The 16259-nt window shown below is 33.6% G+C and overlaps 1 protein-coding gene across 1 annotated transcript in view; it reads right to left on the bottom strand.

Moving 5' to 3' along the window:
* The window catches only part of LOC136034085 (xaa-Pro aminopeptidase 1-like), a 127969-nt gene that overhangs the window by 54984 nt on the left and 56726 nt on the right, over positions 1-16259 (bottom strand). The window contains exons 6-10 of the mRNA XM_065715213.1: positions 15863-16124; positions 14247-14367; positions 9627-9773; positions 8263-8523; positions 2034-2247 (exon numbers count right to left, since the gene is read on the bottom strand). Of these exons, the coding sequence (XP_065571285.1) occupies positions 2034-2247; positions 8263-8523; positions 9627-9773; positions 14247-14367; positions 15863-16124 (1005 nt within the window). The remainder of the gene's footprint in view (positions 1-2033; positions 2248-8262; positions 8524-9626; positions 9774-14246; positions 14368-15862; positions 16125-16259) is intronic.

The raw sequence follows: 16259 nt of genomic DNA, 5'->3' as shown, positions 1-16259 counted from the left end.
TTCTATAGGAAGAAACATTCTTGGGAAGGCAAATTTTCGGAGGGGGGCGGGTAAATTTTTCAGGTGAAGTTTTACACTGAAAAGATTTGACAGAATTCTTATAAGAACTTCTTTTCGATTGGCTTACATTCTCTTTGCCAACTCAATTTAGTAAACTGAGATATTCGGTGAGAAATACCTGAGGGCTATTTTCGACGTATTTTGATTTTCGATAAAAATTTCCACGGAAGGAGACACTTCCAGAGTGATACAAAAACCAATTAGAAAATATAGTTTTTGTGACGTGAAAGTATGCCAGGAGAATTTTTCTGAATCTTTGGCTGAATTTTTTGGCTGAATCGTCCGAAAGAAATTTTACGGGAGGGGGGATTTTCAGTAAGGATGGACATGTCTGGGGGAATTTAACGGGAGATGCACTTTACGTTAGATGAAGTTTTCCCGGAAGAGTTTTCCGTAAGTGGGATATATTTTATGGAGGATGATTCAGATTTACCGACATAATTAAAAAAAAATAAGAAATTAAATAAAAAATAAGCTTTTTAAACTGAAAGTATGAAGCAACATCGAAGCTCAAAACGAAGAGAAATCATAAAGTATATTAATGGTTGGCTCCTCCTCAATACCTTGCTCTTTACGCTAAAGTTTGAATTGTATTCAATTTTTTAAGAGCAGAAACTCAAACACAAGGGCCATCTAATTAGAAAGGACGCTTTGTTAAAAGTTCAAACAGTTTTAGTGTTAAAAGTAAGGTAATGAGGAGGGGGCAACTTTCATATATCACATAATTTCTATTTATTTGAGTTAAATATTTCTCCTTACTTTCAGTTAGAGAAAAAAACTATTTAATGTCTCTATAGAGACAGACTTTTTAGGTTTTTTGACTATGCTGAATAAAATGGCTATCTAAGAATTTTGATTCGGTCAGTTTGGGAAAAATGAGCATGGGAAGGGGCCTAGGTGCCCTCCAATTTTTTGGTCACTTAAAAAGGGCACTAGAACCTTTAATTCCCGTTAGAATGAGCCCTTCTGCAACATTCTAGGACCACTGGGTCGATACGATCACCCCTTGGGAAAAAAAACAAAACAAAAAACAAACAAATAAACACGCATCCGTGATCCGTCTTGTGGCAAAAAATGCAAAATTCCACATTTTTGCAGATAGGAGCCTGAAACTTCAACTGTAGGGTTCTCTGATAGCTGAATCCAGCTAAGTTATTTTCGTTAAGATTCTATGAATTTTAGGGGGTGTTTACCCCTATTTTCTAAAATAAGTCAAATTTTCTCAGGCTCGTAACTTTTGATGGGTAAGACTAAACTTGATGAAACTTATATATTTAAATCAGCATTAAAATGAAATTCTATTGATGCAACTATTGATATTAAAATTCTGTTTTTAGAGTTTCGGTTACTATTGAGCCGGGTCGCTCCTTAGTACATTTCTTTACCACAAACTGTTTGATATCACTTGTCAGCTATGCAATAAGCATGTTGCAGACCTGTTTTACATTTTGTAAAAATAAAATTAGGGTATTTCTCGGGAAGTTAAAATACCCAACCATTTTTCAAGATAGCTCATTAGTGAAGTTAAAAAATATCAAACTTTCATTAAATAGTAGAAAATACCTTATGAAGAAGAATTAAAATGTTAGAAAAGTACAATTTTTGCAATAATTTCTGTAAAGCCTTCTTCAGTGTCAAAAAAACAAATTTTGTCTAAGATCATACAAAAATAGTTAAGAAGAAACATAAATATAAAAAAAAAACAGAAAAAAAGATGGATAGCTACAAAAGTTCTTAAATTAAACTTTACAAGAAAATTAAAAGAAAATCTCACACCTCTAAGTTTGTTTTATAGCTCCATTCGATGCCAGCTATTTAATTAAATAGTGCAACAATGACTGTACAATATTTTGGTGCTTCAAATTTCCACGATGAACACTTCACAATTTTCAAAAGATAAAAAAATATCCAAAAAACTGCAAAATATCCTCGATTCCGAGAAAAGTGAAATTAAAAAAAAATGTTAGTTATACCCAGATATTGTCCACCGGAGTCTATTAAAAGCAATCCATTCATGTCAATATTCATGTTGGTTTCTGGTGCTGGCTCATAATGGATGACAGCACCATTTGCACCAAAACCAGCTATTGTGTAAAAACTTGCACCCATGCTTTCATTCTGCTGACTACGAAATTCGTCCAACACTTCTACAACTTTTAGTTCATCCCATGTCACACTACTTTGCACCTAGAAAGGGTTAGTTGCGTTTGGTGAAGGAAGCTAATAAAAATCGTTCCTATCATTGATTAATACAAATGAAAAAAAAAATAAGAAGAAGACGATGAATAGGAAGCAATATTGCCACCCTACCTTTGCCCAAACTAAAGTTAAACTCAAAGGGGCACCTTTTTTATTTGTAGGGTATTGGAGCTAATCCTTTGCATTTAATTATGGCTCCATAGATAAAATGCATTATTTTTTTGTTTAATTGAACCATTTTGAGTAGTTTGGGGACAATCAGTCCCCACAAATAATATTTTGGTGAAGTTCTAGCCTCCGAGCTCCTTTAAACTTGGTACCTATGCTGCCTATTAAAATACTGTAGTTAATCCCTTATTCTAACTGAAGTTTAACTCAAGAAGTGCCATTTTTTTTTTATAATCCGTTAGAGCTGAATGTGTATTTACTTATGGCTCTCTACGTAGAAACGCAATATCTTTTAGTTTATTCAACCTTTTTGAGTGATTTGGGGGGCAGTCAGTCCCCACAAGTAATATTCTTATGGCAGTTCTGACCTCTGCACCTCTCATAGTGTGCACCCACAGCTGTTGTGCTGTTATGCACAAGCCGTATTGAGTGGTTTCGGGGGAAAAAAGTCCCCATAAGCAATATTTTTGAGGGAAAATATATCCTGTGAGTTCCTCCAAGCTTAGCACCTATGCTGGCTAAAGTTTAAAAGGAAATTGGAGTTTTTCAAAAATCCTGTCTTGGGGTCTTTTTCAAATAATAGGAAACAACTACAGAATTTATTTTTACTCTCAGTTTTGCCATTGATAAGAAGAAATAATAATAAGATAGTGCAGTTTGACCCTTATCTGCACTGAAGTTAGACTCGAGAAGGGCGCAAAGCTTTTTTTGTAATTTATTTAGCTAAATATTTTATTTACTTATGGCTCTATATATACAATACCATTTCTTTTGGTTTGATTGAAGGGTTCTGAGTTAATTGGGGGTTAAGTTAGTCCCCACAAGCTCATTTTAGTAGTAGCTCTGACCACTGAGCCTCTCAATGTATTGGAAATTAGGGTCATCAGGGAATTTGTGTCCTAGCCTCCTTTTTAAGTCGCTGAAAACAGATATAGTCATTAATTCTAAATTTAGTTTTGTCATTGGCACTGAATGAGTACCTTGACCGCCTATAATATATGAAAAACAGACAGGAAAAACAAGCAACTTCATTTTGAGATGCGTGCTTGAACTTCGAGTTGATAGACTACTTTTCCCTATTTATCTCCTCTACTATTATATTTATTGAAGTAAAAGAAATTGTAAAACTTTTACCACATGCCGATATTTCACTGGGGAATGGATTTTGGCAGGGGCACTAGCCAGAGATTCCTCAAAATCAACATAAGACATAATATATTTGTTCAGACCTTATATTATCGATATTTAAATAAAATTTATTCTAGGTATTAAAAACCCCCAAAAGCACCCAACGCGTTAAATCATTGCTAGGCGGAATAAGGTTAAGCATACAGAATTTAAATGCCTGTAGTCCGAGGTATTATTATTATCGTTCAGGCTTAAGCCTATGCTCTTGCTTTTATCAGTATATTAAATATAAAAAAAAACTAGTTTTTTTAACTGAAAGTAAGGAGCGACATTAAAACTTAAAACGAACAGAAATAACCGCATATATGAAATGGGTTGTCCCCTCCGCAATCCCTCGCTCTTTACGCTAAAGTCTTTAATTGTTTTAAAAAGTAGAATTGTGGCAAAGAGTCAAACTTTAGCGTAAAGCGCGAGGGATTGTGGAGGGGACAACCCATTTCATATACAGGGTAATTTCTGTTTGTTTTAAGTTTTAATGTCGCTCCTTACTTTTAGTTAAAAAATCTTTTTTTTTATTTAATTTCTGAAAGTTTTTGAATTAATGCATGTTTGATTTTGGCTTTCCGCACATAAATTATTGAAATGAAATTTCAATATAATTTTTTTTGGCTAGATGGCTTTCTCTTAGTTTTGATCAGACGATTTTGAGAAATCAGGGGGTGGGGAATGAGGCTTAGTTGCCCTCCAATTTTTCGGTTACTTAAAAAGGCAACTAGAACTTCTTATTTTTAACGAACGTTTTTATTAGTAAGAAATTTACGTTACTTAAGAATTAACTTACGTAACAAACTTTTATATTCTTATGTTTTTATTATGTATATGAGGGGATTTGTCCCCTCGTTAGTGCCTCGCTCTTTACACTAAATCTTAAGTTGTGTCCCAATTCTTTAAGAATCACCCCTGAATCAGAAAGGCCGTAGAATAAATAATTGAAATTACTAAAGATATTTTACCATAAAGAGCGAGGTATTTATCTCCTCCTAAATACCTCGCTTTTTATGCTAAAGTATTTTAAGAGCTACTCATATGCTTAATAATCTCTGTTCGTTTTAAGTTTTAATGCTACTCCTTACTTTCAATTGAAAAAACTTTTTCATGTTTATTTTTCATTGATTTTTTTATACTAATGCTAGAAAATCCTGCGCCCTTTTCATTGAATTTCTCTTCCCCATGACATATTCCTCCAAGTAAAGCTCATCCCACATAGCCCCTCCCCTCAGCCTCATCCCCCAAACCAAAAAAATCCCCCTGAAAACGTCTGAACACTTCCCAATAACCATTACTGTATGTAAACGCTGGTCAAAGTTTGTAACTTGCAGCCCCTCCCCCAGGGACTGTGGGGGATTAATTCATACCCAAAGACATAGTTATTATGGTTTTCTACTATGCGGAACAAAATGGCTATCTCAAAATTTTGATCCGTTGAATTTGGGGGGAAATGAGCGTGGGAGGGGGCCTAGGTGCCCTCCAATATTTTGGTCACTTAAAAAGGGCACTAGAACTTTTCGTTTCCGTTAGAATGAGCCCTATTGCGACATTCTAGGACCACTTGGTCGATACGATGACCCCTGGGGAAAAGAAAAAAAAACACGCACCTGTGGTCTGTCATCTGGCAAAAAATATGAAATTCCACATTTTTGTAAATAGGAGCTTGAAATTTCTACTATGGGGTTCTCGGATACCCTGAATCCGATGTTGGGATTTTCGTTAAGATTCTATGACTTTTAGGGGTTATTTCTTCCTATTTTTCAAAATAAATTAAATTATCTCAGGCTCGTAATTTTTGATTACAAAGACTAAATTTGATGAAATTTATATATTTAAAATCAGCATAAAAATCTGATTCTTTTGATTTATCTTTTAACATCAAAATTCCGAGTTTCACAGTTCGTTACCACGAACTGATTGATTATTAGCATCATATTTAGAAATGGGAATGGAGACACTCAACTTTTTTTTTTTATATTTATTTCTTTGCTGAGGTTGACCACGTCAATATTAAAATAGAAATACCTAAAATGCTTTGGTGGCGATATTTAAGTCTAGTTTGGAATTATCAATGGACGTTTTAAATTTAATGCTAATTTTTAAGTTTTCTGCACATTTCGGTAGTTTTTGGGAGTCATTTGTAGACGACAGCTATTTTCAGAATTCGCATTTTGCAATGTTATAGATTTCATGGATCTGGTTTTTTGTCAGACTTTCTTAGTTAATGGTCTGAATTTGTTTTTAAACAGCTGGTATCTGGTCATCAACCAGCTAAATGTTTTATTTGGTAACAAAAGCACGTATTTGACTAAAATCGATGAAAATTACGTCCGCTCAACTTTTTGATTTTTTTTTTTTTTTTTGCTATATCATTTTCCAGGAATGAAATCGAGCTAAACAATTAAGTTTAATTGTTAATTCTCTGAATTTTTACTCTCCCTATGCAATCGTTGTCGTGATTTTTCCTTGTGGTCCTTTTTATAACGATCATATCATAATAAATATGCTTGGATGAAAATTTATTCTTATAGCTATAAGAAATTACCGAGGATATATGACAACAAAACATTTAGTAGTTTTTTTTTTTTTTTTTTTTTAGGGGAAAAACGGACCCCGAAATATGTAATTTGGGAAATCCTCCCTCATAAAATTTCGTTCAAAATATGTTTCAGAGTTTTACATTGTCGTCCTCTAAGGCTAATAGTCTTTGTCTCGGAAGAAATAAGTGGTAGCTCCGTTTGAAGTGGTATTTTTGTGTTATAATGTATAGTGGCAGCTCTCTAAGCCACAACTTGTGCCCCTAAGCAATAAAGGCACAAGCAAACAACTTAACGTCAAACTGGGGCAAAAGGCTTGTTCAAAATCACTTGAAGTAGAGTTAAAAGGCACAATTGGAGGTAAAAAAAAAAAAAATCATATCTACGCGTAATGGGCAATTGCAACCTCACGGAAACACATACCCTTAGATTCAAATTTTCTCAACCATGTTCAAGCGAAGATCAATTATAAGCGTTAGTAACAAGCGAAGGTATGTTTCTAATTAGTGATGTAAAGCGCATGCAATGGCCAACCAAGGATACTATTTCAGGCTTATTCACAAATGTATACGCTAGGATAAATGGGTTGCTTAACTAAGTGATTTAAGCGGGCAGTTGCAACCCTATGATAACATATACCCTTAGATTCAAATTTTCCCAACCATGTTTTAGCGTAGATCAATTATAAGCGTTAGTAACAAGTGAAGTTATATTTATAATTAGTGGTGATAAGCACATAAAGCGCAATGGCCGACCAAGGATACTATTTCAGGCTTATTCACAGATGTATACGCTGAGATAGATGGGCTGCTTAAATAAGTCATAAAATATTTTTCCTCTTAGACATAAGTCCTAACTGCAAATTTTTATAACTTTTAAGTTATAAAAATTTCAGATCAGAACGTTATTGCAAATCAGAACGTTATTGCAAAAGCATATTCAAACCCTTTCCCCTTCTTTGAGGAGAATGAGAACCAATTTTGCAGGCAGGTATGCCTTGACTCGGACTTTTATTTCAGAAACTCTTCTGTTACTTCGGCTTAAATGAAGTTTAAATATCAGTTAGTCCGATAACTTATTTAATAGCTCTTGTTTTAAATTAGACACTTCAGTCTAGGAGCTTATAATTCGAGGGGAGGATGTAGAGAGAGTAAATTCCTAGTTAGAAAATATCTTTTGGTACTTTCATTAAAAAACTTAAAAAAAATTATCCCCTCTAGATCTAAGGAAATACCTAACCGAAAAAAAATAAAGTTAATTTCTAGTATCTTTTATGAATATAATTTTCTTCTACAATTTTTAGAAATTTGATTTATCATCAATAATTAAAATTAAAACTCCAGGTAAATATCTAGCCAAACCTATTCAGGTCTTTCAAAAGCAATACTTGTTCTCAAAAGAGTATTGACGGTCGTAAATAGAAACACATTAACAGTAGTAAAAAGTTTTGAACACTCTTAGTTTGAAATTACTTGACCTAGACACTTTTGAGGCTTGATGAACCTTAATTTAAAGTTAAGATTAACCGAAAAATTATTTCAAACATCATCTGTTTGATTGTTAATGGTGGTTGTTTCCATCCTTGCAGTCAACTATACATCTAAATTTTTCTAGTAAAAAAAAGAAAAGAAAAAAATATCTTCCCCGAAGGTAACGTTTCAAACTTATTTTGAATTGGGTAACATTTTTTGCCCGTCGTATACCCTCTGATAGAAAATTCCACACCTGAGGCCTTGAAAAAACGGAAACAAAGATGCTCGTTGAGTATTTTGAACCCTAGACACTATCCCTGAATAACTTCCAACTTTGCAAAAAAATAATATTATAAGGTAGGTCTAAATTTACCCCGGGATTGAAGTTACTTGCAATAATTGAAATTCGAACCTAATAAGGAATAATTAGGAATAAATTAGAATAATTATTAAGAATAATTAGAATGATGTTAGGAATAATTAAGAATAAATTCCTTATTAGGAATGAATCCTAAAAACGCTGTTTGGTTATTTTTTGGATTTTATCAGTCTAAACAGAAGGTCCATTAAATTAAAATCAGGTTTTGAAGACAATGCGTTCTGATCACAGACAGTCAAAATGGTCTAAGAGTGTGCTAAGTTGACAACGCCTGAAATCGCATCCAGTGTGGTCTTGACAAAGCATGCATATTCTTACCCAAATACTGTCCTCCTGAATCTAGAACAAAATTTCCGTTTCGAGCAATTTCTTTGTTTGTTCTATTTGAAGGTTTATAGTGGATAATGGCAGAATTAGAGCCAAAACCAACAATAGTTCTAAAACTGGGGCCTTGATTTAAGGCCTGCTCACTTCGATATTCATCAAGTTCCTTAGATACTTTGACTTCGTCCCAATATTGACCTTCTTTCACCTAAAAGTTGAAATTAATCTAAAAGGTATAACATGGTCGTAAACTGTGTGTGGAATAAAAAAACAGCTGTTGCTTGACGACGTTCACTGAGAGGCTGAGAGGTACAGATGCATCTTTTGCCAAAAAAACAAGAAACCTATATTGCTCGATTCATTAGTCTCATATCTATCTGTTCGACGACCGGAATCATAATGTTACTTAGAATATTTCTTAGAGAATCATCTAAGTTTGCTTAAAAAATAAAAGCATGTTCTTAATTTCCCATTTTACACACATTTTTAATCATGTGTTTCAATCAACACAAAAAAGTACACACTAAATTTCTAAAAAGCAATGAGATAGATGGATAAAGCTAAATCTGAACTATCGAAAGACACCAAACTTCACAAATTAAGCCTTCAGTATGCAAGACTAAAAGAATTTTGCAGTCTACAAATATATTTCATTTATGCATTTTATTATTAAATTATCTAGTACCTGGTGCCACTTCCTCTGTATAAAACTTCTTTGTTACTTCAAACGTGCAAACAAAGAAAGACCACTTCCTGTGACAAAAAGTGACGAAATTACTTCAGTACTTGCTAACAATTAATATGTTAAATTGACAACAATTATGAATAGTACTTGTTAACAACCCAGAAAGAAACTAAACTGTATCTATCCGGCAATCTGGGCCTTGAACCATAGTTTTATCCAAAAAATAGTTGCTGTTAGATCATCTTCGTTTACACTGGCAGGGTAGTTTTGAACTATATTTTACCATGCTTAAAATTTAAATCAAGATGTATCACTGACAAGGTTTTGAGTCCCTCCACCTCTCTCTGAAGAAAAAAACAAGAAAGTAATCAAAAAGATTAGGCGAAAATACAAAATAAGTCGCATATACTTCAATTTAATATTTATGACTCGTCTCCAGTTCTCAATTAAAATTTAATAAACCCAAAAAACTTTTGCTAAAAACAAAAATTGTTTGGCTCCTCTTTCTTAACCTGATAAGGTCCACCTCAAAGCATTCAATTTTAGGGACTTCCCTAATATCTCATAACTAATATATTTTTAAATTACTTTATCTACCATCTAAAAAAAGATCATTCTTTTCGTACCTCTTTCTCAAGTTTGGCCAGAAAATCGCAAAGAGCCACAGCATCCTTAATATGCGCTCTTCTCATGCCCTCTACTTCAGTCGGATTCTTTTTGGCCTTCAGAAATATAACAGGAGATGGCATTAGCACAACTTTGGTCTCAGGAATCTAAAATGAGAAGAAAAAATTACATCAATAAACAATAAACAAGTGAATCGAGAATAAGAACATTGGCATACACGGTATCCCATTTGGCAGAAAGAGAGGGCAGTTGCCAGAGAATTTTATTGAAAGGAGTAGCGAAACCTTGAAAAAACCACACCATAGACAAACTGGGCTACTAAAAATAAGCTATAAGACTTTGTGTGTAGAGCCTCAACCAATTCCGAATACAAATAGTTTTTTTAACAATTATTTTATGTTTTTACGTAGATAACTCCTAATAAGGTACTTAATTGACTAAGATATAGTCTCAACTGTAATTTTTGTTTGTCACTAAAACATCATCGCCGTACAAAGTGGGGGAAATCTGGAGACTTCCAAGTCATAGGATATTTTGTTGTTCTCAGTTGGCAAAGATCCCGACACTCGTCTGTCGGTTTCCTCTATCACCCACACTAATAGGGTTATAGCTGTTAGCTGTTATACCTTTAGGCTGTGAATGTGATATGGTAAATTAATCATACAATTCCATTCAGCGATCTTTCATAAATGCAAATGCAAAGTGTGTCGTTTACCGGTGAACGTTATTAGAAGTACCTACCGCATATTCAAGTTTAAGGCTATATCAAAGATTAAGCAACTTCAATTGTTAATTTATTTTAATCGGAACAAGAAGCCCAGCAACAGGGGTTGTTCAGACCAGCGCTCAGTAAACGCAAGAAGACTGGGGAGTGATAGCTCTGAGGTAGGCTGTACAATATAAATCTCTTCTCAAAATAATGAGGCTTGTTTGCAATCACGTGAACCACATAGGCCAATGTGCACCATTAGTTAAACATTAGCTAAAAAGGTATCATTAGGCGTACTTGACACACTTTGCAACAACGATTTAGTATACTCAAGATAGTATTTTAGTTGGACGCTACCTACTTGATGTGTTGGAAAGGCAAGTGAAGTCCATAAAAATTAAGAGCCCCGACCTGATTCGGACAAAAGTATTTCAGCCTTCTAGCTCCATAGTTACCGAACGCAATTTTATACGTTAATCAAGTTCTGAATATGAAAATTCTTTTTGTCATTTTGTTTTTGTCAATTTTGAAATCCCTGGCTCGATAGGGACATTAGACACAACAAGAATTAAAGAAAGGGAGCTTTTCAGCAGTAAAAAAGTTTTACTTTTAATAGCTAAACTCTATGTATGAAGACACAGGGCTCTACTATTTAAGCAGTCTTGGCAACTACGTAGGGCATCAGGATCTATGGGGGGTGCCTTGTCCGTTGGTAAAGAAGTGCCCCATTTTCCAATGAGAGCAGGTGGTGAAAGTAGAACAAACGGAATTTACGTTTACTACATTTTTGTAGTCTATTTACATTGATTTAAATATTTTATTAATACCCTTCTCAGTTCATGGTTATTTTTCATAACAAAACTAATCTAAACACATAATAACTAGAATTTGAAGCATTTCTTCCCTGCCAAAGGATTATTGGGGGAATGGGCACCAAGAAATAGTTTCGTCGAGAGCGTCAGAAACTCTTGAATCTGTCCTGTGGAGAAATAAGCATAAAGTACTGTCTATGCATTAGCAGAGCATGATAATTCTCCCATAAAAACTTCCTTCATTAGTATCAGAAGTAATATATATATATATATATATATATATATATATATATATATATATATATATATATATATATATATATATATATATATATATATATATATATATATATATATATATATATATATATATATATATATATATATATATATATATATATATATATATATATATATATATATATATATATATATGAAAAGAGAAATCACCAATGCAACAGCACAAAAAAAAGGAAGACAGAAGGAGAAAAGGAAGACTGTTTTCCTACATTAGTGATTAATATGAATCAGTACTTGAATGAGGCCTTAACCCTACTCACCCATACAATTACACAGGCCAAACAGCATAGCCATACACAATCAACCATAAAGAATAATTCATGAACAGGCAGTCGTGTCGTCAGTAAGTATAAGTCGTCATTTACCAAAAAAAAAAAAAAAAAAACAATAAAAAGGCATATGATTCAGAGGCAACAACCCAACACATGGGCTCATCAAGAGAATATACACTTCCCCATAGGGTTTCGGCACTTTAAATTCCCTACCCAGGCAAGTTGCATGCCTACCATAAATTCCCTATGGTATCCCCGTGCTAGGTATATATAAATATATATATATATATATATATATATATGTATATATATATATATATATATATATATATATATATATATATATGTATATATATATATATATATATATATATATATATATATATATATATATATATATATATATATATATATATATATATATATATATATATAGGACGCTATACAGACCGAACTATTGTCTCGGAATGTAATTTTACACGTCATACGACTAATTCTTCATGCCTTGTCTAGACAACAAGAAAGAAAACGTTATTCTCCAACAGTAAGCTTTGTTTGAACAGAATAGTAGAAAAAAATATTCACAAGTATTATGTTTGGTCTTCAATTGCCTTGCTATCATTCTCTCTAGCTGAAGAAGATAGATTCTAGACTAAACAATACATTTTTGACATGGTTATACTTAAAGTATTTCTAAACTTTGAAATATTTTCTTTCTTGTAGGCAATAGCTTGCAAACCGCCAAAGATAACTGTTTACATTATGTATTTCTAAGTTCTCTTTCGTAGGCGGTCAGTTCTAATTTATTTTTGAGGGATCTTCTTGCTATTTCCACAAATTTACAATAATTTTTTTTTATAATGTTAATATTGTTTTGAAAGTCCGTATATTTTAAGCCAAGGAAACGAACAGAAAACTTTCTAATAACTTCTTAAGTTTGTCAATATTTTGTGGTATTAATCATTATTAAAGAGTTATGCTCAAGAAAGACTGTAGTCATATTTGTTGATTTTAACAAAGTTATGCATTACTGCAGAGCCAATATTATACCTCGCTCAGATGGGTAAGGTTAAAATTTTAAACGTAATTTTAATGATTGACCAACCAGAGCAAAGATTTAAGGCAGATTGTTCTTAAAGTTCATGTTCCCTGTGCAATTTTTGGTATGTTATTTATTTGCTCTCTCTCAGCTGTCATGTATAAACGAAAACAGACAAGTTCGGTATAATTCCTTAACTAAGATTCAACATTCTCCATCTGTCGTATGACATTTCTTAAATTTTGTCCACGTGGTTGTGTAGATTAAATTGGTCAAAAATCGCTGAAAATGGGCGATTTCCCTATTTTTTAAAAGTAAGTTTAGATTGTTTCCCAAGACAAAGTCTAAGTAATACCTATATACCATTATTCTGGCCTGGGGACTAGATGAATATGAACCTAATGAATCCAATATGTTAAGTATTCTGTCTTTTTTTGTGCATTTTGCAGCTACGGGCGTGTCGTAAAATTGTTTGTTTCAAAGGGAACACATAGTTTAAACTGAAGAAATTAGTGTCATGAACCGCGTTTCTTCTATATGTATGCTGAATCTGACAAAAAAAAAAAACACATGCTAGTTTGGTAGAGAATAGATAAGGGACAATTAGTGTGGATTTAAAAGCAGGATCTCAACACTTCAATTACTTGCTTCTATATCTCTGGTGTAAAGCACGGACCAACAAAGAACATGGATCATTCGCAAGTCTAGGTTTTAAGGAATAATAAGTGATTACTGACAGATATACAAAACTAATGAAATACCACTTAAATAAATAAATAATCAACTATTGACACATTTGATTGTGTCAATTTGTTTTCAAGAATATTAGATCAGTCAATCTATTGACATATATGACTATAGTGCGGCTTAGGCATCAGGTTCGAACAGGGGCGCCATTTGGGCCAAATCTTGGGGTGGGCATGGGGCATTTGACAGAACTTGAGACTTTTATTATGAATCTAACCTACTTTCAAAGTTTACAATGATTAATAGCAAATAGCGTAATCACCCCAAGGGTCGTCAGGTAATTACGCTCTTTGGCTAATAGGCGTGCAGTTAGTTCAAACCATTTGAACAGAATGGATTATGTTGGACATAATGGATAATTATGGCCGGAAAAGGGCCCTTTGTGGTGGAAGCTAGGGCCCCCTGGAAAATCTAGGGTGGGCATTTGCCCACCCCTGACCCCCCCAAATGGCGCCTCTGGGTTCGAACCAAAATACATATACTAAATATGATAAGCAACCATGGCCATATCCAGGATTTGTTTTTTTGGGGGGGGGCTTACATATGGATTTTTTTCGAAGGGGTTTTTTAAAAAAAAGCTATAAAAAAGCATAAAAGAAATTTGTTTTTATTAATTTTTGTTACGTTTTTTACGAGTTGGACAAACATTTCGGGTTGGGGGGGGGGTCAAACCTCCTTCACTTGATACAGCCTTGTAGGCAATAAATTAAAAATAGCATATTATTAATAATGAAACTTACCAGTTCATATATTGAAAAGCTAGCTCCACCAGAGTAGCTATATCTCCTTGGAATTATTACATACTCCCAGGCGACAGCCATTTCTGTTAAAACTGAATTAATGGTTTCATATTCCATGACACTGCAAGCAAGATATCAAATTAGTCTTTACAATTATTTGTTTATCTATAATTTAATGGTATTTTCTGTTATTTTTACTGTTTTAGGGGAAAAGCGTCTCTCGCGACATGTAGTTGACGATTCATCCCCCCTTTTTTAGTGACATCGAAGAATAGCTTGTGTTTGCTGATTTTGCATGATCTAAGAAGAAATACATGTTTTATTACTTGTTATTGGTGCCCCAGCTATTTTTCTGCGGCATAAAAATAAAGCTCATTTGGGGCTGATTTTCCCTAATTTACAGAGAAATTCTTGAAGTTGACGTTTCAGCTTTTTTTCTAAACTGTAACTAACACAGTTGATTGAGGCCTTTTTATTCTTTTTAGGCAGTACAGTCTCTAGCAGTTGTCACTTGCACGCAACTTTCTGAATGCGAAAAATTGGCCTGATTTAAGGATAAAAAAAGATGTTTCGTAGTTGGTGTTCCAACTTTTTTTTCTGAAGCATTAAAGAATTAGATTGATTGTTATTCTTCAACAATTATTTTGTATATCAGAAACACAGACACTTAACGAAGACAATTTGCCAGACAAACTTATCAAGTCGCATATTCAGTGAGCTAGTAAGTAACTGCACAAATCTTACACTGAAACACGCCGACGTAAAATACGACCATATTGAATAGATTCATCCTTTTTAGTTTGAAAACACTATATTTGTCCAATTCTTAAGACAGCTAAAGTTAGATCTACATTATATGACATTAGCATTACTATTGGTAAATGTAAGGAGTGACGGCCCAATAGTAACACGGAATTCTAAGAAACTGAATTTTGATAACAATAGATAGATCAAAAGATTGGATTTTTATGCTGATTCAAATATATAAGGTTCATTAAGTTTAATGTTACCCATCAAAAGCTACAAGCCCGAGAAAATTTACCTGATTTTCGAAAAAAGAGGGAAACATCTTCCAGAACTTAAGTGAGATATCGGGTTTGACCCCCTCCCCCTCCAATATTTTTGCCTGACTCGTAACCAAGTAGCAAAATGCGTATAAACATACTTTTTATGCTTCTGGTGAAGTTTTTTCATAACACCCCCGGTAAAAAAAAATTCCCCTTGAAAACAATCCTGGATTCGTCAGTGATTGCTAGCATTCTAGTAAGTTGTTTAAATGATCCTGTATTTCAATACTTTTCGTATTTTAGTACTGTTTTTGAATATCTATTCGGGTAGCATATATATGGCTACAATTGAAGTTTTTCTGTTTGTCCCAATTTTTTAAGAACAGCTTCTGATAGACAAGGGCCGTTTAATTAGAACAGGAAGCTTTTTATAAAATTACTAAAAGCTTTAAAGTAAAGAGAAACCTATTGAGGAGAAGGGAGACTACTTCATGTACGAAATAATTTCTGTTCGTTTTGACTTTTAAAGTTGCTCCTTGTTACTGGTTAAAAAAAAAATCGTATTTTCATCTAATTCACCTAAGCAGTAGAAATTCTGCATCAACTCACTCAACACAAACAGCTGATCCACAATTGCGTGTATTTAAATGATCTAAGACAGAGCCGGTGACCTTCTCTGTTGGCGTGAAAAGAACAGATCTTGTAGAATCAATAACCAAGAAACTCCTAAACAAAGGGTTGTACGGTATGTCTGCTCCGCGTAGGTTCAGCGTCCATGCAACTTCATCCAGAGCTGTGACAACGATTGCATCTGCATCATTCTTCACCAATTGTTCACGGATATCACCTAGTTTGTCTTGCCAGCTTCGGCCTGCAATTAGATTTATGTTTATTTGAAACGGAAACGACTGTGTATATAATATGTCTTCTAAAGAACACCGAATGACAGGCCTAGAGAACGGAAATGCACTCTGATGAGTTACTTATGGGGAAGAGAAAAGGATAT

The sequence above is a fragment of the Artemia franciscana genome, chromosome 2 (genome assembly GCF_032884065.1).
Source record: "Artemia franciscana chromosome 2, ASM3288406v1, whole genome shotgun sequence".
Taxonomy (NCBI): Eukaryota; Metazoa; Arthropoda; class Branchiopoda; order Anostraca; family Artemiidae; genus Artemia; species Artemia franciscana.
Note: the sequence above shows the minus strand (reverse complement) of the source record. Positions and strands in the feature narration are given on the sequence as shown.